Source organism: Aquarana catesbeiana, linkage group LG01 (assembly GCF_042186555.1).
Source record: "Aquarana catesbeiana isolate 2022-GZ linkage group LG01, ASM4218655v1, whole genome shotgun sequence".
Taxonomy (NCBI): Eukaryota; Metazoa; Chordata; class Amphibia; order Anura; family Ranidae; genus Aquarana; species Aquarana catesbeiana.
This window is the reverse complement of record NC_133324.1, coordinates 29,528,172-29,551,254: the sequence shown is the minus strand read 5'-3', so window position 1 is coordinate 29,551,254 and position 23,083 is coordinate 29,528,172. Positions and strand designations below refer to the sequence as shown.

General features: G+C 39.7%; 1 protein-coding gene across 1 annotated transcript in view; it reads left to right on the top strand.

Moving 5' to 3' along the window:
- Positions 1–22,157, top strand: part of LOC141138830 (vomeronasal type-2 receptor 26-like) — a 66,046-nt gene extending 43,889 nt beyond the window's left edge. Inside the window, exons 4-5 of the mRNA XM_073624695.1 lie at positions 13,766–13,889; positions 21,265–22,157. Coding sequence (XP_073480796.1) covers positions 13,766–13,889; positions 21,265–22,157 — 1,017 coding nt within the window. The remainder of the gene's footprint in view (positions 1–13,765; positions 13,890–21,264) is intronic.
- Positions 22,158–23,083: the final 926 nt, after the last annotated feature.

Here is a 23,083-nt window from a genome sequence, read left to right as displayed (position 1 = left end):
GGGTCTCCATCTGCCTGGTGGTTTGTCCTGATAGGTGACTCTGCGAAAACCCCTCCTTTCTCCTTCACCTCTACCATAACCTGAGTATGATCTATTGTAATCATCCCTCGGGGGTTGTCTTCTGTACTCTGCCCTCAAGGGGGAGTACCGATTTCTAACAGGTACATTATATTTGTTTGTTGGGGTTCTTGGGTTAGGGGGACCTCTATGGTCATCCCTTCTATTATCTCTTCTATCCAGTGGGAAATTGGGGGTATTTTGCCCAGCTGGGCTATATGGTGGGTAGTCCATTCTCCTAGGTGTGCTTAAGGACGGAATGGGTATTGCTTCTTCAGACTCCTCTTCCATGGAGGGATCTTCTAATAGTTCTTCATCCTCTTCCCCGTTGACTTGCCATTTGTAGACTTTAGAATTTTTGTAATCCATTACATCTCTTTTAAATTTTTTCTGTTTCTTTGCTTGTATATTACCATCATACTTTTTTATGGACTCCTGTAATTCTTTTTCTTTATCTTTATACTCCTTCAAATGGTTGAAGGGTAAAAGTAGGTTTTTTATTTCCATGATACTTGTCTCAATTAATCGCATCTTAAATTGTCTCCTTTTAATAATATTCTGGAGCAGTTCCCCCTCACATTTATTGAAAAGGGAGTACCAATCTCTCATCAAATCACTGTTATCTAGCCCATCATTGGGGTGCATGTCCCACCTAAGCCTTCTAGGGGTGATTTTTTCTGTGACATACATTTCCAGTGTGGAAATATCCCACCACACCCTTAATTGTTTTTCCAGGGTGTGTTTTAATTGTTTAAGCAAACTGTGCATGTCATTATTATTAGAAATCTGCTCTTGGCTAAAAATCGCCTCTACATTTATATTTCTAGTATTAAAATATCCAAAAATGTCCATAGCTGCAGACTGAATCCACCTTTGACCTCTAGTCAAAGAAGGGAAATCATATCTGCGGGACAGTATGCAACTGATCCAAGAATTACAAGAGATAAAGGGAGCAGAACATTGGTTGATGGTGGCAGTGGATGTGAACTCTTTATATACGAGTATTGAACAGAAGGATGGCCTGAAGGGTGTGGAAAGAGCCCTACACAGAAATACAAGGATGAAACAGGAACAGATCGGGTACATTCTTGAGGGCCTTAAAATGGCCATGGCATGCAACTATTTTTGGCATGATAGAAAATACTACGTACAAACAAAGGGAGTTGCAATGGGAGCGCGGTATGCTCCTAGCGTAGCTAATTTATTCATGGACTTATGGGAGGAACAATATATTTTTAGTAAAAACATACCCCAGATTAGGATGTACAAGAGGTATATAGATGACCTGTTCATCTTATGGAACGGAACAACAGAGAGTCTTACAAAATTTCTTGACAATCTAAACAACAACAAATATGGTATTACGTTCACTGGGAAATGGAGTCCTGATAAAATTGACTACCTTGATCTAGAAATTTTTAAAACAGGAGACAAGTTATCAACACGCACTTTCTTTAAACCTACTGACCGCAATGGGTATATTCCCATTGTCAGTTGTCACCACCCAAGATGGAAGACCAATGTTCCAAGAAGCCAGCTCTTGCGCATACGAAGAAATTGTGATAAATCTGAAGATTACAACACACAGGCTAATATCCTAATTGAAAAATTCCAGGAAAAAGGATATGACAAAGAAAAACTCCTGAAATTAAAAGCAGATATTATGGCGGCAGATAGATCTCCCCTCCTCCGCAACAAGAACAAAACTAATGATAAGAGACCGGATATAGCGTTTATCACAGGGTTCAACAGCCAGTTCAGAGATTTTGAAAAAATAATAAAAAAATACTGGCCTATACTCAAGGAAGATCTCACCCTGTCAAAACTGTTGCCGTCCAAACCTAAATTTGTATATAGAAAGGCACCCAATCTAAGGGACCACCTAGTCAAAAATGTCATAGACCCCCCAAAATCTATTAAAATATGTCCAGAACTGAAAGGATTCTTTAGGTGCCAGAGATGCCTACCCTGTAAAGTAGCCAAGATACAACCAAGACGGAAGAATACATTTAAATCATGTAGTGACCACAAAGAATATCGAATTAACCAACTGATTACGTGCAGAAGCACATATGTTACATATGTTGTGGAATGTCCCTGCCACTTGCAATATGTGGGAAGAACCACACGTCAACTGTTTGTCCGGATACGGGAACACATTAAAAATATTAGGAAAGGGTTCCCCAACCATAGTTTATCCAGACACTTTGATGAGGTCCACCATAGGGACCCAAGTGGGCTCATTTTTTATGGCATTGACTCAGTGGAGGAACATTGGCGTGGTGGCAATAGAGTAACTGCAATTTCTAGGAATGAAACAAGTTGGATATATCGCCTGGGTTCTCTTGCTCCAAAAGGTCTCAACTTGGACATAGATCTGAACTGTTATATAGCTAACCCCTAAACAATTATAAACAAGTACAGTTGAACATAACCCATGTATATCCCTCCCCTTTCATATTTAATATTAGAACAGTATCCGTAGTTACTCGATACGTAAATAAGGGGTTGATCCATAGATAAGAGCGTACTATTCCCCCAGGCCTCTAACTTTAAGTCCTTAGACCTACCTGTCCGTATGTCTCAATGTCCACACCTGAGGCATTTAGTTTTAATTTATTATAGGACACATCTACCAATAATATCATATTGAGGCAAAACCCATAGATGCTTGAGGGTTTGGGGGGGGGCTATAACATGAGTGAATACTTGTTATATACACTTATGAAGCTCCGCCCTTCTTTTACATGTAAACATCTGTAGATACAGAACCTTATAGCCCCCAAATACCTACAGTTGATAATATATCTTGAGTCGGTTCATCCATTTCTTTATATCTGTCTTCTATTTAAGTACCTGGAGTTGATAATTTAACCTGAGTCGGTTCATCCATCTATTTACACTTGCCTTCTATTTTTTGGTGGGTAATAAGTACCTGTTAGGTTCACTATTTTAGTAAGACAATAATTTTAACAAGATATAATAAATAAATAAAAAAAATTTTTTTTTAAAAAATTTTTTTATTAAGATATTTTTACTAAAATATTTTTAAAGATTTTAAAACATTAAATATTAATATCTATCAACACACATATAAATTCTGTTAAACAGGCCAGAGTATAGATTACATATATTTTAAATATTAATTATATGGCTCATAAATAATAGCAACATAGCAAGTGCCTATTATGGGTAGCTTAAGTGAGTGCACCATATCATATGTTATTTGGGGATTTTATTTATATTCTGACCTTTATTTTTATTTTAATTTTAATTTTATTTTCATTTTATTAAATTATATTATGTTAATAAATTTCTTCTTATAATTGTACATTCCAGTAACCAATAGACACTTATTATCCCATGCCTATAAGCTCTCAACCTGGTATGATTTACATTGCATCTATTTTTTATGACCTGTACAAAGTTTACTTTTAATTACTATTGCAGAGTACAGATCGTATTTTTAGCATATGTATGTGGTGTAATGTGGGTTTCCCTCGGCTTCAACATGTCCCTACCCCCCGAGCGATATTACCATAATTGTGGGAGGGCTGTTGTTTGCCGTAGGACTACATTAGAGTGTGAGGCGTGAGCGTCGTCACCGCTTTTGAAAACGTCCGATGACGAAACGCGTAAGGCGGAGTCACGCTCACACGTCAGATCAGGAAGTGGATGCTGGAACGCAAGGTGGAACGCACGCATACAGCTTGTGTTTGGTCCTATCCTTGCATACAGCGGTTCCGGTTTAATTTTCTGCTTAGTTTTTTATCATCTACCATCAGTATTGGACTGGATTAAAGTTTATCTAATAAAACTTATTTGACATACTTCACGAAGGCAGCCTCTTTGTTTTTCTCCTGGTTCTGGGTATTCCGGAGAGTTTTACAGCTAAGGAGGCATGGAGTGATTATGTCAGGCTGAAGCACACTGCTTAACCAGGATTACTTATCAAGGATCGCATTGAATCAAGTAACAGCAATTCAAGAGGAGAGAACAACAACAACTACCCCAAGAGCACCCACTTTATCGCTCGGTACCCCTGTAGGGGTGATCAACTCTGGTGAGTGGGGGAGCACTGGGGGGCAGAGCACCTCAAGTCACCATTCTGAACTACAAGCACAGAAGTCACGGATAGCAATTCCCAAGGAGTGAAAAATATTGAACTTATTTTATTATTGTTTGCACAGAATTAATCACTTATTCGTTAGAAATTTATTTACACCAGCTTTTATTTCTATAATATTTGATTTTCATATTTTGTTAATAAGAAATCTGGGATTGTGTTTTTTATGCTGGGTACGCATGGAGAATATATAGTATAAGACACATACTAAGGAGCTCGTCACTTTGAATTCACCATAGGGCTCTATGTCACAATAATTTTGAGGATTTTTTTCACTTATATTTTGTATCACTTAGTTTTATGGGAGCTCCATTAACATAGCACTGATAATATTTTTTACATATTTTTCACACTTTCAAAAAAATTTTTCAGCGAGGGAGACGCCATTTTGTCCCAATATTTTTGCACTATTGGTGTATTTTTTATAATATTTTTTTAAAAAATTTTCTTTGTTGTTCTTAATTTTCATACACCGGTTTTTGCATTCCCGGTATCACACTTGTATTACAGGTTCAATATCTTAATTGTCTTGATATACAGATTGTTTATTCTGTACATTAATAGCAGTGATACAATTTCCATATATCTTGGCCCCACTTAGACCTTAGTTTATTATTTAGTTATTTAGAGGGCAGCGCCATCTTTATCTCTTTAATTATTTATTGATTCCTTAATTAGACCCTTAGGGGCACTAATTTGAGATAGGCAGCAGCCTTTTGTCTGTCCTGAGCGCGGATTTTTATATATAAATAAGTGGGAACAAAGTTTATGTACAGTAATGACAGGGTTATATGTGTAAATATTATTTGATAATTTAATTCTTATTGGTTTGGATAGTTTGTTAAATGATATGAGAGCTCTTGCCAGTAAAGTGCCTGATTTATTGGATTTCATATAGAAGGTATGTTTAGATCTGTATAGAGATTTTTCTGCTGATTCTGTGAGGAATAAATCGTATTCCAGATGGGCCTTTTCTAATTGGGTTTTAGTCGTTGGGGTGGGATTATCCTGAAATAATGCAAAGGAAGTGTTAAATTCAGACTCTAGCTTGCGAGCAAGATTTTTTCGTTTGTGTTTGAAAATGGTGGATTTTCTTTGAAATATTCCATGCATTACTGGTTTGTGTGCTTCCCAAAGTGTTAGTGGGGATATGTCAGGGCTAATATTATGTGTTAAATATCCTTTCAGAGCTTGTTCAATGGTTAAGCGATGGGATGTATGTTTAAGTAATATATCTGGGAGGTACCAAGTGGGGTCGTAAGCTTTAGGGATAGGTGAAGCAATTTTGGTTAGGACTGCATTATGATCAGACTAAGTAATGGGGATTATATCTGAATTGAGTATTTCTGGTAACATCCCTGTGGTTAGAAAGATATGATCGATGCATGAAAATGTTTGGTGAAGGTGTGAGTAGTACGTGTATCTTCTTTTAGTTTGATTATTTTCTCTCCAAGTGTCTACTAATTTGTGTTTAGAAAGAAGCTGAGAAAAAGACAGTTTATTAGGATTTTGGGGTGGGTGGTATGGTGATTTATTTAGGAATGGGTGGAGTACCTGGTTGGATTCACCACACATTATAATTGTTCCAATCTTATGTGTGGAAATTACCTGCATCAGGTGTGAGAGGAAAGGTGTGGGTTGTTTATTTGGTGAGTAATACGAAACTATGGTAACTGCTGTGTCCTTAGTGTGTCCTGTAAGAATTAAGTATCGCCCTTCAGGATCTTTAACTTCTGTTTGAAATGTGACTGGGATTGAGCGGTGGAAAGCTATGAGGATTCCACTCTGTTTGGTATTAGTTGAGGCTGTGAATATTTGTGTATAAAAAGAACTCATAAATTTAGGCGTAGAGTTTACTGTCAAGTGTGTTTCTTGTAAGCACACAATGTGTGTTTTTCGAGTATGAAAAGAGCAAAACGCTTTAGATCTCTTCTGTGGTGTATTGATACCCTGAACATTCAGGGAGAAAATGTTTAGAAGTGCCATGGTAGGAATTTACACTTACCAGTAATCGTGAAGTTCTGGCTAATTGAACCTATTAGAATGGACATGAAGGAGGAGAAGAGTGAAGAGGATCCAGGAGAGACTAAAGAAAAAAGAAAGTAAAAAAACAAATGAGGTTAGATAATACATTTTTTAAATAAATCTATAATAAGATGCAAAATTTGCCATCAGAGAAAATAGGGCCAATGTCGAACTCCCACATATTATGGGTGGTCGATCGAGGAAGGTACAGTGGAGCTCATGGAATTACCATGTATGGGAGAAGAGCCTTATTAAAGAGACATCGTTAAGATGTACTATTGTAAAAGCCGCAAGGCTTTCTGAAATTGTTATTCTATTTTCTCAAGAAAAATCCTAAAGGGGGAAGGATTTGGGTTGCTAAGAAGTCCGTAACCTGTGAGCATTTTGTTAAGGATGGAGAGCATTTAGGATAATGGAAGGAGGGTAGAAGGGGAAAGGGAGGGAAGTGTGAACCAGGGAGAGAAAAATTTTTGCTTGCAGGCAAAATTGACTTCAGTAAATGTAGGTTCCCTCATCCATGAAAGCCGTCAAACTGAGATGAAGGGTTTTCGGAGAGGTTACCCTTAAAATGCAGTGACTTGTATACAATTAACTGGCTGAAAAGTATCAAAATATTATTACTAGGGGAAAAACATTAACTGCTAGTATCTATAAAGACGTAAGGTTAGGGAGGATTACCAAACTCATAATCATCAGAATATCAGGATTCATACTATGGTATGATACGATAACTATGATACGAAGAGTAAGCAACATGCCCACTAAATGTGGAACAAACTAACCAAACTTTTGTGAGCATATAACTAGTAAGAGCAATAAGGGATCGAGCTAGGGCTTAGATAAGACCAATAGAAGGAATCCTATGAAAGCTAGAAAGTTTAAATTAGGGTTATATTGTAAATGGGTTCCATATTAGGTCATTAAATATACTTTCAGAAAATTCTCTCTCTCAAATGTTGATAATGGAGGAGTGTTCAAAGGAGCAGTTTGCTGTCAGTCGATGGAATCTTCTTGGTCCTGATGAGGGAAGCCAAATCAACCTCTTTTATTATGAGAATGCTGGGTTTCATTTTTCCTCCAAGATTGGGAAGAGTTGGGAGGAGAAGAAGATGATGCTGATCTTCTGTCTGAAGCATTGGTGGAGGGTGCTGCTTCTATCAGATGAAGGTCATGAAGTATCTGTTGAAGTTCTGAGGTTTAGGGGGTTTTTATCACGAGCTGCTGCCAGAAGTTGTTCTTTTGTTCAGTGATACTGGAACTTTGCGATTATATCCTGTGGGGGGCCATCAATTTTTTTTAGGTATGAGGGCTCTGTGAATTTTGTCCATTTTGAGTCTTTCAATTGGTATGCCTGGTTGGAGTTCTTGAAATAATGCAGTTACTGTAGATTGAATGTCAGTTATATTTTCTGGGATTCCCCTGATTAACAAATTGGAACGTCTGGCTCTGTTTTCATAATCTAACAATCTAGATTGTAGTATTAAATTTTCTTCTTTTATGTTATCCATTTCAGTCATAAAATCTTGTGCTGTATTTTCTATTTCTTCCACTTTGAGCTCTAAGACTGCTGTACGGTTGTCCAGCTCTCTTATTTCACTAGTCAGAATATTAGTGATGTGTTCAGATTTCTGCTTCAGAGCTTTATGTAGCATTCTTTCAAAATGTTTTAAAAGAGCTGGGGGAGCTGAGGAATCATGAGAAGTGTCTTGTGAGAAGAGAGTTTCTGAATCTGGCTCATCTTGAGAGTCTGGCTGGTGTGCCTTTTGTTTGTGATAGTGCACTGAGGTGATAGAAGTTGAGGGGGCCGACATCATTTTGGCTGAAGCCCGTGTCTGTGCCTCCTTACTAGAGGAATTTTTTTGTCTTTAAACAAAAGGACAGTAAATTGGCCTTTTGTTTGAAAAGTTTGGAGACCCCTGATCTAGATTAATAAAGGCATTGTTACAGACTTACTTGTTATAAACCCTCAAAGATTTAACTCTCTACATTTTTTTTTCTCACCACCCCCCTTTTTTTTTTTCTTTTCGATGTTGTTTGTTTTCTGTTTTTCGTTTCTGTTTTTCTCTCTCTCTCTGCAAAAATGGCCTATTCTGAACTAGGAAAATACCCCACGCTGATCTCCCATAACACTAATGATCTCAATATTCCGGAAAAAACATCCTCACTATTAGAAGAGCTTGTGAAAGCTAAACCTAAGATGGTTTTTCTTCAGGAAATTCACTTTAAAAAGGACAAAATTCCAAACCTGATGATTAAATATTTCACAAAGGTCTTCCATGCCTCTAATCCTCTGGCCAAGACAAAAGGAGTCGCAATATTATTAAGTAAATATTCTAACTTCTCTCTCACCGACGAAGTGGTTGATCCAGAGGGAAGATATCTCTTTCTCAAGGGGTCCTTTAATGGTCAGCAAATGACCCTCGCTAATCTTTACTTCCCTAATACAGCACATGTTTCGTTTTACCAGAGGATTATAGATAAACTGAAATGGTTCTCAGCAGTAATGATAATTCTAGGTGGAGATTTCAACATCCTATTTAATCCCTTACAAGACACCTCCAATGGTCAGACTTCAATTACCTATAAGACACTTAAAATTATTAAACAGATGCTAAATTCCCTAATGTTAATGGATTCCTGAAGACTAATAAATTCTACTGAGAAAGGTTTCACATTTTACTTAATACCACACAACAAATATTTGAGAATAGATTACCTTTTTATCACACAAAGAGATATTACCTTACTGATAGAAGCTAAAACTCAATTTCAGTCGGTTTCGGATAATGCACCCATTGCTATCACCCTCTCCCAACCTAAAAACCAGACCAAATCTTGTATTTGGAGATTAAATCCATCCTTGCTCCTGAAACCTGATATTCTCACTTAGGTAACAGATGCAATTAAAATTTACTTCACCTTGAACTGTAATAACGAAACATCCCCTCTTGTGACATGGGAGGCACACAAATGTGTAATAAGGGGAGAATTTATTAAATGGGGAGCTCCACTTAAAAAGGCTTCAGAACAGAGAATTTCCACTCTTTCTACCACCATTTAATGCCTTGAATCTCAACACAAACAATCACTCTCTGTACAATCGGCTGCTAAATTATTGGAAGCCAGGGGAGAACTTCAATCAATCTTAGAAAACAAGACGAGAAGTATACTTTTTTCAAAAAGTAACTTTATTACGAACGTGGTAATAAGAGCGAAAAGTATCTGGCCAGAGCTCTAAAAGACACCAACACCCTAGGAAACATATTTTGTATACGCTCAAGGGAAGGTACAGTATCTTGGAACACTTGACAGATAAGATTGCAGCACAATTTCCCAACTTCTATACGAAACTTTATGATCTACCTGTAAGTCATAAACCAAATATCCTTCAGGGAGATAGGAAACATATTATAGCAGAATTTCTAAAACAAAGCTCCCTACCAGCTTTACACCTAGATGAGATCCAAAAACTAGAACTCCCACTACAAGAAGATGAACTCATCCAAGCCATTTAAGACCTTAAACCAGGCAAAAGCCCAGGCTCAGATGGCCTGACTTCTCAATATTATAAAACATTTGTGGATATTTTGAAGTCGCCTTTACTGGCAAACTTTAACTATCTTGACACACAACAAAAAATCCCTGAATCATTTTTACAAGCCCACATCACAGTCATACCGAAGGCAAAAAAAGACCCCAAAGAATGCGCAAATTACAGAACAATCTTGCTCCTAAATTTTAAGTTAAAGCTCCTAGCCATAAGAGTAGCAAATCGCCTTAGACGCCTTCTTATGAACAGTATTGGCCCAGAGCAGGTAGACTTTATCCCAGGGAGGGAAGCCAGAGATAACAACTCTAAAGCACTAGCTCATGTCTGAACAAAATCAAAGGCCTTCTCCTGTCCACTGACATGGAGAAGGCCTTAGATAGAGTAGCGTGGGATTATATGTTTGCAACATGCAAACATTTGGGCTTACAAAAAAAAAAATATCTCTTGGTTAACCACTCTCTACTCTCTAACCACTGCAAAAATGAAGATTAACGGAACGTTATCTGACATGATAAAAATAAAAAATGGTACCAGACAGGGTTGCCCACTCTCTCCCCTCCTATTTATTATTTCACTAGAACCTTTCATGCAAACTATAAATCAAAATCCCTCTATCCATGGCTTTAAATTAGCTAATAGAGAATTTAAATCTGCAGTGTATGCAGACGACCTGCTATTTTTCCTGACACAACCTCATATCTCCATCCCCAATCTACTAGAAAACTTCAAGACATACGGTTACATTTCAAATTTAAAAATAAATTATAGCAAATCTGAGGCTTTAAAAACATCTCTACCTGTAGACACCTTAAAAAGAGTTAAACAAACAAACTTGCCTATTTAAATGGGGAAATAAAGCCCTGAAATATTTAGAAATTTGGCTTACTCCCAACCCAGGTGATTTATTTGAACAAAATTTTACACCACTTTTAAAAAATATTACGGAAGACTTAAAGAAATGACACTCAGGAGGCTTTTCATGGTTTGGGAGAGCTGCAATTGTGAAATTGGTTATCCTCCCTAGGATACTTTACTGTATACACGCTCTACCTATTAAAATTCCATCTGCTTTTTTCAGACGCTTGCAACAGACTCAATTTGTATGGGCCCACAAAAAAACAAGGTTAAGCTTTAACACAATAACATGCTCTAAAAATACAGGTTGGATGGGTCTACCAGATTTCAAACAGTACTACTATGCCACTCATATCACAAGGATTATAGATTGACACTGTCATGATACAAACAAAGCCTGGGTAGCCATTGAAAATGCATCCTCCCCTCTTCCCCTCAAAAGTTTATCCTGAATTCCAAAAAAACATTATCCCCAACTTTTAAAACAACACCCCTTCATCGGTACCACTTTACAGATCTTCCACTTAACCTCTTTCAATTTTGAATTAGCTTCAATCCAAGGCCCTCTTACTAGAATAGCAGATAACCCCGAATTCAGCCCAGGCTTGCAGAACAAAGCTATTCCCCCCACTTCCAGTGGTTCTTCATTACTGGTCTCTCATTGAATACAATCAGGACTGATAAAATCAAAAGAGGACATACAAACTCTATGTAAAGGTCAAACACTCTCCCAATGGACATACCTACAATTACGTAGTTTTCTCTCCAAACACAAACAATCCTTCTTGAAAACTCCTACGCAACTTGAGATTTTATGCATGAAAGCACAAGAAGTGAATAAAATCACTTCCCTGGCCTACTCATGGCTACAAGCTTCTTCTAACAAGCCAAATGTTAATTTCAGATCCAAATGGATAACATTTTAGGTAAAGACATTAGTGACTCTCAATGGGAAAATGCCTGAATACTTTCTCATAAAGGTTCAATTAGCACCAGAGTCCAAGAAACCTGATATAAGATACCTATATAGTGGTACGCTACCCCTGATAAACTACATTCTTGGTACCCACAAGCTTCAGGTAAGTGTTGGAGATGTAATATTGAAACAGGTTCAATGCTACACATTTGATGGTGTTGCCCTTTGATCTCTGATTTCTGGAGAAAGGTTTGTGAACTGACCAAGAAAATAACAGACTAAACCATAGAGCTAGATACTGCTCTCTGCCTTCTCCACACATCTCCACTACCTATCCGACGTTACAAAAATTTCCTAATCAAACATTTTCTCAATGCAGCAAAAATTTTGATACGCAGAGCCTGGAAAACCACACACACATCCCTTCGATCAAAGACTGGCTTCCAGAGATAGATTTTATGCATTCCTTGGAAGAAACCCTTGCCATGTCAAATGACCGCCTAGAACAATACCATAAAACCTGGAATAAATGGATCCATTCCAAATACTCTGCTGATTATGAACATCTTATGGGCACTTGAATTGACCTATCACCATATACATTGTCACTATTCTCTTTACCATGACATGATATTAATCTTCTATGTACTCTACTGAATACCTAACCTACCTATCCCTTATATCTGGGAATGCATAGACAGAATAGACCATACATTAAAATGTTCCATTTAAACTAAAATGCTTTAATTACGTTTTTCTTTTTCTTTCTTTTTTTTTGTGCATACTCTCTATTACTAAATATTTCATGTAAGATTTTTTTTATCAAGAATGCATTCCATTCCTATAAGTTCTTATATTTTTAGTTGTTAGATTATTTTCAATTACTACCAGTTATTTTATGTACTTACATTCTCTTTTGTAAACCCCTGAATACCCTTTTACTCTTCTTGTGTTATTTGTACACTCATATACAGTATCTCATAAAGTGAGTACACCCCTCACATTTTTGTAAATATTTTATTATATCTTTTCATGTGACAACACTGAAGAAATGACACTTTGCTACAATGTAAAGTAGTGAGTGTACAGCTTGTATAACAGTGTAAATTTGCTATCCCCTCAAAATAACTCAACACACAGCCATTAATGTCCAAACCGCTGGCAACAAAAGTGAGTACACCCCTAGGTGAAAATGCCAAATTGAGCCGAATTAGCATTTTTCCCTCCCTGGTGTCATGTGACTCGTTAGTGTTACAAGGTCTCAGGTGTGAATGGGGAGCAGGTGTGATAAATTTGGTGTTATCGCTCTCACTCTCTCATACTGGTCACTGGAAGTTCAACATGGCACCTCATGGCAAAGAACTCTCTGAGGATCTGTTGCTCTACATAAAGATGGCCTAGGCTATAAGAAGATTGCCAAGACCCTGAAACTGAGCTGCAGCATGGTGGCCAAGACCATACAGCAGTTTAACAGGACAGGTTCAATTCAGAACAGGCATCTCCATAGTCAATCAAAGAAGTTGAGTGGACTTTCATAGCCTCTTCTAAAGCCTCTTAAAGATAATGCACAAGAAAGCCCACAAACAGTTTGCTGAAGACATGCAGACTAAGGACATGGATTACTGGACATGTTAGAGTGGAAGAGGACTCCAGTGGCAGCCTGTGAACCTGGTGTACTCCATGCCCAAGAGGGTTAAGGCAGTTCTGGAAAAGAATGGTGGCTACGCAAATTATTGACACTTTGGGCCCAATTTGGACATTTTCACTTAGGGATGTACTCACGTTTGTTGCCAGTGGTTTAGACATTAATGGTTGTATGTTGAGTTATTTTGAGGGAACAGCAAATTTACACTGTTATACAAGCTGTTCACTCACTACTTTACATTGTAATAAAGTGTAATTTCTTCAGTGTTGTCACATGAAAAGATATAATAAAATATTCACAAAAATGTGAGGGGTGTACTCACTTTTGTGAAATACTGTATGTTTGTATACATTCAAATATTTTCACTAAAATCTATATTGTGAAAAAAAATAGATAAAAATCAATAAACACCCCAAATGAATGAAAACCTCAAAATGCTGCCCCCTGAATGTATCTCAGACCTGCAGAATTCACCTTGAACCCATTAGAGAGGAAAACCTGAACCTCATTCCTATTTGTAACACTTTGTATAGTCTCATGAGATATGATGGACATTTACATTATAATAATGATAATAATATTTGATTTCAGGTTCCGGTATCTCGATGCTCAGATCCCTGTTTACCTGGCAGCAGAAAAAAATTTGGATCTTCTATCCATAAATGCTGCTATGAGTGTGTCTCGTGTCCAGAAGGAGAGATCTCCAACATTTCCGGTAGAGTTTGTACACATTTTCCCATGTTTTACCACTTTAAAGGTTCTGCAAGTACAAAACGATACCTGTTGATCCTGCCTGAAATGTATTTAGCTTCTAAGTCCTGTTGTCGGCTGACTACACACAGGGGTTTCTGGACTGAAATCAAAAGAATAGTATCAGCCCTGCCCAGTTATATTTTGCTACTGCTACTTATTTATTACAGGTACTTATATAGCACCACCAATTTACCCAGCACTTCACATATATACAGTATATATTGCACATTCACTTCCGTTTCTGCCCTCAAGGAGCTTACAATCTAAGGTCCATAACTCACCTTTGTACATACACATACTGGGGCCAATTTAGACAGGAGTCAATGAACCTCTCAGCATGTCTTTGGAGTGTGGGAGGAATACTGAATACCCAGAGGAAACCCATGTAGGCACAGGGAGAACATGAAAACTCCAGGCAGGTAGTGCCCTGGTTGGGATTCAAACCAGTGACCCCAGTGCTGCTAGGCAGAAGTGCTAACCATTTAGCTTCCACTATTACTACTACAAAGCTGCTGAGTTCCTCCTCTATCCTCATTGATAGCATCAATAGGTATTTTTGCATGGTATTTTTGCACAGTATTTTGGCAAGTCTGAATGAATAAATTCCTGATATGGCACAATGCAGAACGTTTCATTTCTAAAGTTCCACATTTATGGTTAAAAAATTATCCTTAACCGTTTGTCGACCGTATAACTTACATACAGTATATGGCTGCAAAGTGGCACTGCTGCACTGGATCACTTACCTAGTATGTGACTCAACACTTCTGGGTCTGGGGGCACACATGCACCCCGCCAGTGGCCTGCTCCCACAATTATAGCTGATAGGCCATTACAGTGGACTCAGCTGAAGCACTACATGGCACCTTTTAGGCCTTTGAACGCTTAGGGGCTACTTGAGGTTCATAGGACAATTCAGCAGAGGAGGGCATGGAGGAGAAGTAGGAGGAGGAGGTGGTAGAGCTGACAAATCTTGCATCATCACCAGCTCTGTGGAAACGTGAGGGCACAACAAGCTGCAGCACTGAGCCCTGTCCTGCATCCTTCCGAGTTGCAAGCAGAGTTACCCCGTGTGCTGTGAATGACATATATTGTCCCTGACCATGCTTGCCGGACCACATGTCAGCAGTAACGTGGACTTTGCGTCTGACTGCCTGGCCCATCGATGCCACAACATTGCCTTCCATGAGATGGTGGAGAGATGGAATGGCCTTACATGAAAAGAAATAGTGACTGGGAACCTGCCATTGTGATACAGCACATTCTGCAAATTCATGGAAGGGAGCAGAATCCACCAGGAGGAAAGTCAGAAATTGTAGATCCAGCAGCTTTGACAAGCATGCATTTAGACGCTGGGCAAGTGGGTGGAAGGGACTGTATTTTTTTTCCGCTGCAGAAGATGGGGCAGAGAAATTTGCCGGCTATAGTCTACAGCTGGTGGTGTGCTACTGGCAGATGTGCTGCAAGGACCTGGGATACCCTGCCCTATACCATCATCCCTGTCAGTGGAGGCTGCTGAGTAGGGATGAGCTTCAAGTTCGAGTCGAACTCATGTTCGACTCGAACATCGGCTGTTCGCAAGTTTGCCGCACAGCGAACAATTTGTGGTGTTCGCGACAAATTCGAATGCCGCGGAACACCCTTTAAAAGTCTATGGGAGAAATCAAAAGTGCTAATTTTAAAGGCTTATATGCAAGTTATTGTCATAAAAAACTTTTTTTTGCATTGATCCATGTCCCCTGGGGCAGGACCCAGGTCCCCAAACACTTTTTATGACAATAACTTGCATATAAGCCTTTAAAATTAGCTTAGATTAGATTAGATTATTCATGTTCGTGTCCCATAGACTTTAACAGTGTTCGCGTATTTGAACAAACTTTTTTCCTGTTCACATGTTCTTGTGCTAACCGAACAGGGGGGTGTTCGGCTCATCCCTACTGCTGAGAGGTCATGAGCTATAGCAGGGGCAGACTGAAGTGAGTAAGGAGGAGGAGGGACAGATTTGTGCCCCTTTGTGTGGCTTTCAGGTGTTCTTGCCAATGGGCTAAGTGGCGGAAGGGCTAAGTGCCTTCTCAAGCATGTGGTACCCAAATGGCTGGTGTTTTTGCTACGTTTGATGTGCTTGAGACAAAATTTGCAAATAGCAACAGTGCGATCTGCTGCACATGTACTAAAAAAGGCCCATACAGCTGAGCTGTGGGAAGTGGTCCAGGAGATTACAGCTCTACAATGTGATGGAATAGGGTGGCTGCTCTCTACTCTTTCACGATGGCTGCCTCATTGGGGTTGTGCCTCACCCTCACTTTCCTCCTCTGCTCTATCTGGCACCCAAGTTGCATCAGTGACCTCATCATCATCATCTCCTCCATTCTCATTATCACTGGAGACAACTTAACTATACGCTGCGGCTGGGGGAACATGAATGACAGTTTGTGTGCCAGTGTTCTCACCTCTCTGTAGGCTCAAGTTTCTGCCTTCCTCAACCTCAGAACCAACATCTGAATCGAGTAATGGCTGTGCATCGTCAAGTGGCAAGTGGCTGATGCTGTGTTCAAATAACTCAGCTGACTCCTCCATAGCTGATGCTGGGGCTATGGCAGGAATAGCTGTGGACAAGAGGCAGATATAGCCACTCTGGCAGCTGCAGGGGACTGCCTACTAGTCTCTGCTTGGGTGATGAAAGATGAGGAGGATGAGGACGGTTTGGTTTAGTAAGCCAGTTTACCCCCTCCTCTGCATATTGTTGCTGGATAGCATGGGCAAAATCACTAAACAGAGGAAATGATGCCCTTCCTGAGGACTGACCATGTCCACCTTTACCATTGCCTGTGAATACATATGCTGCTAGACCCCTTGTAGTGCCATGGAAACGTCTGCCTCTCCTTGCTGTCCTCCCAGACATGATGGGGGTGGGGGTGGTGCTTATTAATCAAATGTAATAAAGATATGTAAATGCGTATGTGGATGCACTTTAATCAATGTAAAGTGGTGTTTGATGCACTTTAATTTGAGTTCTCACTACACAGACAAACTTCATGGATACACTACAATATACTGCATCAAATGTGCAGTAACGCACAGAATTATATGGTGTTAAACTTGCAGTAATGCAATGAAATACATGGCATTAAACTTGCAGTAACGTACAGAACCTTTTGGCATTAAACTTGTAGTAACGCAATGAAATATATGGCGTTAAACTTCCAGTAACAAACAGAACTATATGGCATTAAACTTGCAGTAATGCAATTAAATCTATAGCGTTAAACTTGCAGTAACACAATGAAATATATGGTGTTAAACTTGCAGTAACACAATGAAATATATGGCATTCAACTTGCAGTAATGCACAGAACTATATGGCACTAATCTCGCAGTAACACAATGAAATATATGGCGTTAAACTTGCAGTAACGCAATAAAATATATGATGTTAAACTTGAAGTAACGCAATGAAACATATGGCGTTTAAACTTCCAGTAACACAATGAAATATACAGGGTTAAACAGTCACTACACTCACACTCACTTAACTGTTCCTATATTCATACTGATATAAAGATGAATGGTGGTCACTCACTACTAGGGATGGGCGAACGGTTCGGCCCGAACATAAGTTCGGCCCGAACTTTGGTTGTTCAGATGTTCTGAGAACACTGAACAATGTGCGGTGTCAGGGCAAATTCGAAAGCCGTCGGAACACCGTTAAAGTCTATGGGACACTAACATGAAAAATCAAAAGTGCTAATTTTAAAGGCTTATATGCAAGTTATTGTCATAAAAAGTGCTTGGGGACCCGGGTCCTGCCCAGGGGACATGTATCAATGCAAAAATTATTTTTTTTAAAAGCCCATTTTTTCGGGAGAAGTGATTTTTTTTAATGCTTAAAGTGAAACAATAAAAGTGAAATATTCCTTTAAATATCGTGCCTGGGGGTGTCTATAGTATGCCTGTAAAGTGGTGCATTTTTCCCGTGTTTAGAACAGTACCACAGCAAAATGACATTTCTAAAGGAAAGATTGTCATTTAAAACTGATCGCGGCTGTAATGAATTGTCGAGTCTCGGCAATATAGATAAAACTATGACTATGACTACCTCACTATGCTACAGGAGTTTGGACAGACAGAGAAAGCGACAGACTTGATTTACCATTTCAAACATGCTTTCCAACACCATGGTGAACACCTTTCTGAGTATATAAGATGTTTGAACAAAATGCTGAACCAGAGTGCAGCAGATCCTAAGAGGGGCTCTATGTTCCAATCCAGTCTGGATCCAGCTGAAGACCTAAGCAGATGTCATGTTGCAGAAATATCCTGAGCTCATTAAGGTAGTGAGGGAGGAAGAAGCCATGTTTGAGGGCAAACAAGCTACAGTCAGGCCAGCATCAGCACCTTTAGCTGACGTTGGCAATGAAGCCCAATTTGGAGATAGCCATCATAAAGTCACAGGTGATGAATGATGGAGATGATGAACCTACTGGTAGCTAAAATTACCACATTGTCTGGCGAAAGTGCCAAAGGGTCTAACCTATCTCAACTCCTTCTGTCATCTCTACCCAGAAACCAGCAAGTCAAGGGGTCTGTTTCAACTGTGGAGGAGTCACACTCAAGACTTCAGTCAAACTCAATTGGAAACAACTGGGCCCCTTTGTTGTCCTGGAAGCTGACTGTCAAGGAGGGGGACACTGGGTGGAGGTAATCCCAGAAGTGATATTGACTAGGACTTTGCAACAAAACCATGGGAAGATCCCAGTCAGGGCTCAAATGTTTTTGGACAAGTGAATCCAGCCACCCCAGTCTCACCATCTGATTTGGCAGGGGGAGTAAAGGATCTAGAGAAGTTCTACCCTTACTTGCAGTAACGCAATAAAATATATGATGTTAAACTTGAAGTAACGCAATGAAATATATGGCGTTTAAACTTCCAGTAACACAATGAAATATACAGGGTTGTCTTTACTCTGTCTTTACTCTTCTTTACTCTCACGTGAGTGGAAAGAAAAAGTCATAGCCCAGCTTCTGAGATGGCAAGATATGTTTTTGAAGAATGAGTTTGATGTGGTATGTGCAAAAAGTGCCCAACTACGGATCCACCTTCAAGAAGACAAGCCATCCAGGGACAGATCCCATTGGGAGACCTTGAATATCTATGTGAACAGCTGGCAGAACTGAAGAAAGCAGGTATCATCCGGGAGTCTAGGAGTCCCTATGCAATGGTGTCCCTAGGGGGGGCCAGAGGGGGCCCTGACCCCCCAACATTATGCTGTGCCCCACCATGTGCTCCCCCAATTAAAATTGTTTTTTTTTTATTTACAAAAAGGCAATGTCTTTTTGTTTGCATTCATAGCGGATGCGCCACATCTTACTCGGGCCACCACTGGAGTAACAGAGTCTCTATTGAGAGGGAGAGCATCCCCAGTCAGCTCCTGCAGGTGATTCCTCCCCCCTCCCTCTGCTCACTGACACTGCAGAATGCAAGAGCTCACACAATCACGGCCGCCCGATCTGCTCCTTCCCCTGCATCCTCATTGGCAGGGAGAAGAGCGAGTTGCAGGAAGGACTCCACCAGGACTCTCAGTTACTGAAAAAACAGACTGATTTCTCCCGTCCTTAGGACAGGAGAACCAGCGCTGTCAATACCAGGGGCAGGGCAGCAAGAGGAGGCTGGGAAACCCCACAGTGGCAGAACACCAGGGCCCGGTGGCAAGACAACCTTTGCAACCCTGATAGTTCTCCCACTGCTTTGGACCCTTATATTTTCTTGGTATGATGGTGACATATATCTCTTGTTTTGTGCCACCCTGGGGGGCCCCAATACAGTAGGAAGGGAGCTCACTGCAGAACATGTGAAAGGGCCCATTGTGGGTTCGTAGTAAAGGGCCCCAGGATATATATATATATATATATATATATATATATATATATATATATATATATATATATATATATTGCATTTTATAGTTGCCCCCCTACTTTTGTCCTGATCCCCCCTAAAAATGAAAGCTGGAGATGCCACTGTCCCTATGCCTCCCATATAGTGGTGGCGCGGAAGAAGAATGGTTTCACTGAAGGAGTGGCCACTGGTTCCTAAGGTTTTGCATAGACTATCGGATACTAAATTGAAGAACCATCAACATTTCAGAGACTGATGGAGAAGACAGTAGGGAACATGAACCTGATTGAAGTGTTGGTGTACCTAGATGATATCATCGTCTTTGGAAAAACTCTCAAAGAACAGAAGAGTGTCTGGAGAAGGTTCTGAAGAGACTCCATGATGAGGGGTTAAAGCTGTCCTTGAAAAAATGTTCAGTTTTGCCAGCCTTCAGTTAATTACCTTGGCCATGTTGTCTCCACTGAAGGAGTGGCCACTGACCCCCAGAAGTTGGTAGATGTCACCTCCTGACCAAGACCTACCAATTTGTCTCAGCTTAGGTCATTCCTGGGGTTCTGCTCATACTACAGAAGATTAGTTGAGGGATTTACTAGAATAGCTTGCCCCTTAACAAATTACTGAAGAATGAGGATAAAGATTACAATCCAGACCTAACAAAACCAGTTAGACAACCTGGAGGGCCCAGAAAGCCTTGGGAGTCAATCCAAGACCAGTGGACTGACAAGTGTGGGCAAGCCTTCCGGCAGCTGAAGTGAAGTTTAACAAGTGCTCCTGTTCCGGTCTATGCTGATCCAGCCAAGTCATATGAACCCCATGTTGATGCCAGCCGAGATGAACATGATGGACACCTGTGGCCTGTCACTTATGTGAGCCGAAGTCTTGTACCTGCTGAGAAGAACTACCCTACCACAAGTTGGAATTCTTGACTCTGAAGTGGTCAGTGGTGGACAAGTTGAAAGACTACTTGTATGGTGCAGATTTCATAGTCAAGACAGACAACAAACTGCTCACATATTTTCTTACCACCGCCAAGTTGGATGTTAATGGTCACAGGTGTTTGGCCACCCAATCAAGGTTCAGTAGATTGCTTTAAAAAAGGCCTGAATTCTTTTTCAATGTACAAAATATAACTGGATACTAATATTTCTAGGTAAAGTTCATCCAGGGAATATCCAATTGCCTCTGAGGGGATCAGGAAGAAATTTTCCCCTGCTAGAGGAAATTGGATCATGCTTTACTGGGGTTTTTTGCCTTCCTCTGGACCAACTGTGGATATACTGTAGGATTGTGTATATAGGATTGTATTGGTTGTTTTTTTCCCCCTTTTATTGGTTGAACTAGATGGACTTGTGTCTTTTTTCAACCAGACTAACTATGTAACTATGTTTTCTCAGAAGCTCTGACTCAGATGCTCATTGTGTTTGTATTCTTCTTCCTGCAGACAGTGAAAACTGCATTAAATGTCCTGATGATGAATGGCCAAATGAGAAGAAGGATCAGTGTGTTCCAAAATTGGTGGAATTTCTCTCCTACACTAATGATACCATTGTTTCAGTATTTTCAACTGTCTCCATCCTCTGTTGTCTTCTGACTGGTTTAATATTGGGGATATTTATACATTATCAGGACACCCCCATTGTTAAAGCTAATAACCGGAACCTGAGCTATCTTCTCCTGGTCTCCATCATGCTGAGCTTCCTCTGTGTCTTCTTGTTCTTCGGCCATCCAGTAAATGTAACCTGCATGTTGCGTGTAACCTCTTTTGGTGTCATCTTCTCAGTTGCCGTCTCTACTCTACTTGCCAAAAGTATCATGGTGTGTATTGCTTTTAAAGCCACGAAACCTGGGAGTCCCTGGAGGAAATGGATGGGAGCCAAACTGCCCAATTTTATCATTTGTGTCTTCTCACTGGTTCAAGTAACCATCTGTGTCTCTTGGTTATCTATTTCTCCTCCCTTCCAGGATCAGGACACTCACTCTTATCAGGGGAAGATCATCATTCAGTGTAATGAGAGTTCAGTTATCGGCTTCTATTCTGTCCTGGGATATATGGGGCTTCTGGCAGCTGTGAGTTTCATTATTGCTTTTTTTGCCAGGACATTACCGGACAGTTTTAATGAGGCCAAGTACATCACCTTCAGCATGCTGGTGTTCTGCAGTGTCTGGATTTCCATGATCCCAGCCTATCTGAGCACAAGAGGGAAATACATGGTGGCTGTGAAGGTTTTTGCTATAATGGCATCAAGTTCTGGACTTCTTGGCTGTATGTTTTTCCACAAATGTTACATAATTCTATTCAGACCTGACCTAAATACAAAAATAGTTATCCACTAATATTTATGGAGGAACACTGGGTTACCGGTAGTTGTAACTGTATCACTATTATTGTTAATTTTAGTATTTTGTTAGCATATTGAGAATGAACATTGTTACATTTAAACATTTAATATTTACCTCTCCGGTAGATTCTGAGTTTAATTTATCCTCTCTTGAAGAATGAAGGACACTGCCGATATCTGAGACTTTGGGTTTGTTGGAAAGCTTGTCCCCTGCTGGTCACTTGTCCCCTGCTGTGTAGTCACTTAGTGAGGAGGAACAAAAACATCACAAAGCTTCAGATACTATCACCACCCATCACTCTTCAAGATGGTAAAAATTTCACTCACCACACTCCAGAAAGGTTAATATTAATCATGTTCTATTATAAGCTTCTTGTAATGTCATAATTGATTCTTTATTATTGTATGCAGATGTATCCAGCTATATTAATAAATTCATTTGGCTTGGTGTATTCTAAAATAATTTGCAATATTAGTTGAAGTTGATGAGTCATGTTCTGAATAAGTTCACATTTTAGGTGATGAGTTGACTTCATTTTACTTCCAATAGTTTTTATTGACCTTATAAACCAGTAGAGTGATACAGAAGGATGAAGCCATACAAATTACAGCAGTATGAGTGACAAGAGCACAAGAACAGTATTATGAAGAAAAACAATCATTCAATTAGCAGATGAGGTCAGATAGAAATAGTAGACTGAAAATAAGCTTACAGCCAGTAGCATTGGTGTAAAAGAAATGTCTTCATCATGGAGATGTAGAAGGAAAGGGTGAAGGGGTAAGGGAGGGAGGATTAACCTCTTCAGCCCCAGAAGATTTTACCCCCTTCCTGACCAGAGCACTTTTTATGATTCGGCACTGCATCGCTTTACCTGACAATTGAGCGGTCATGTGACGTGGCTCCCAAACAAAATTGACGTC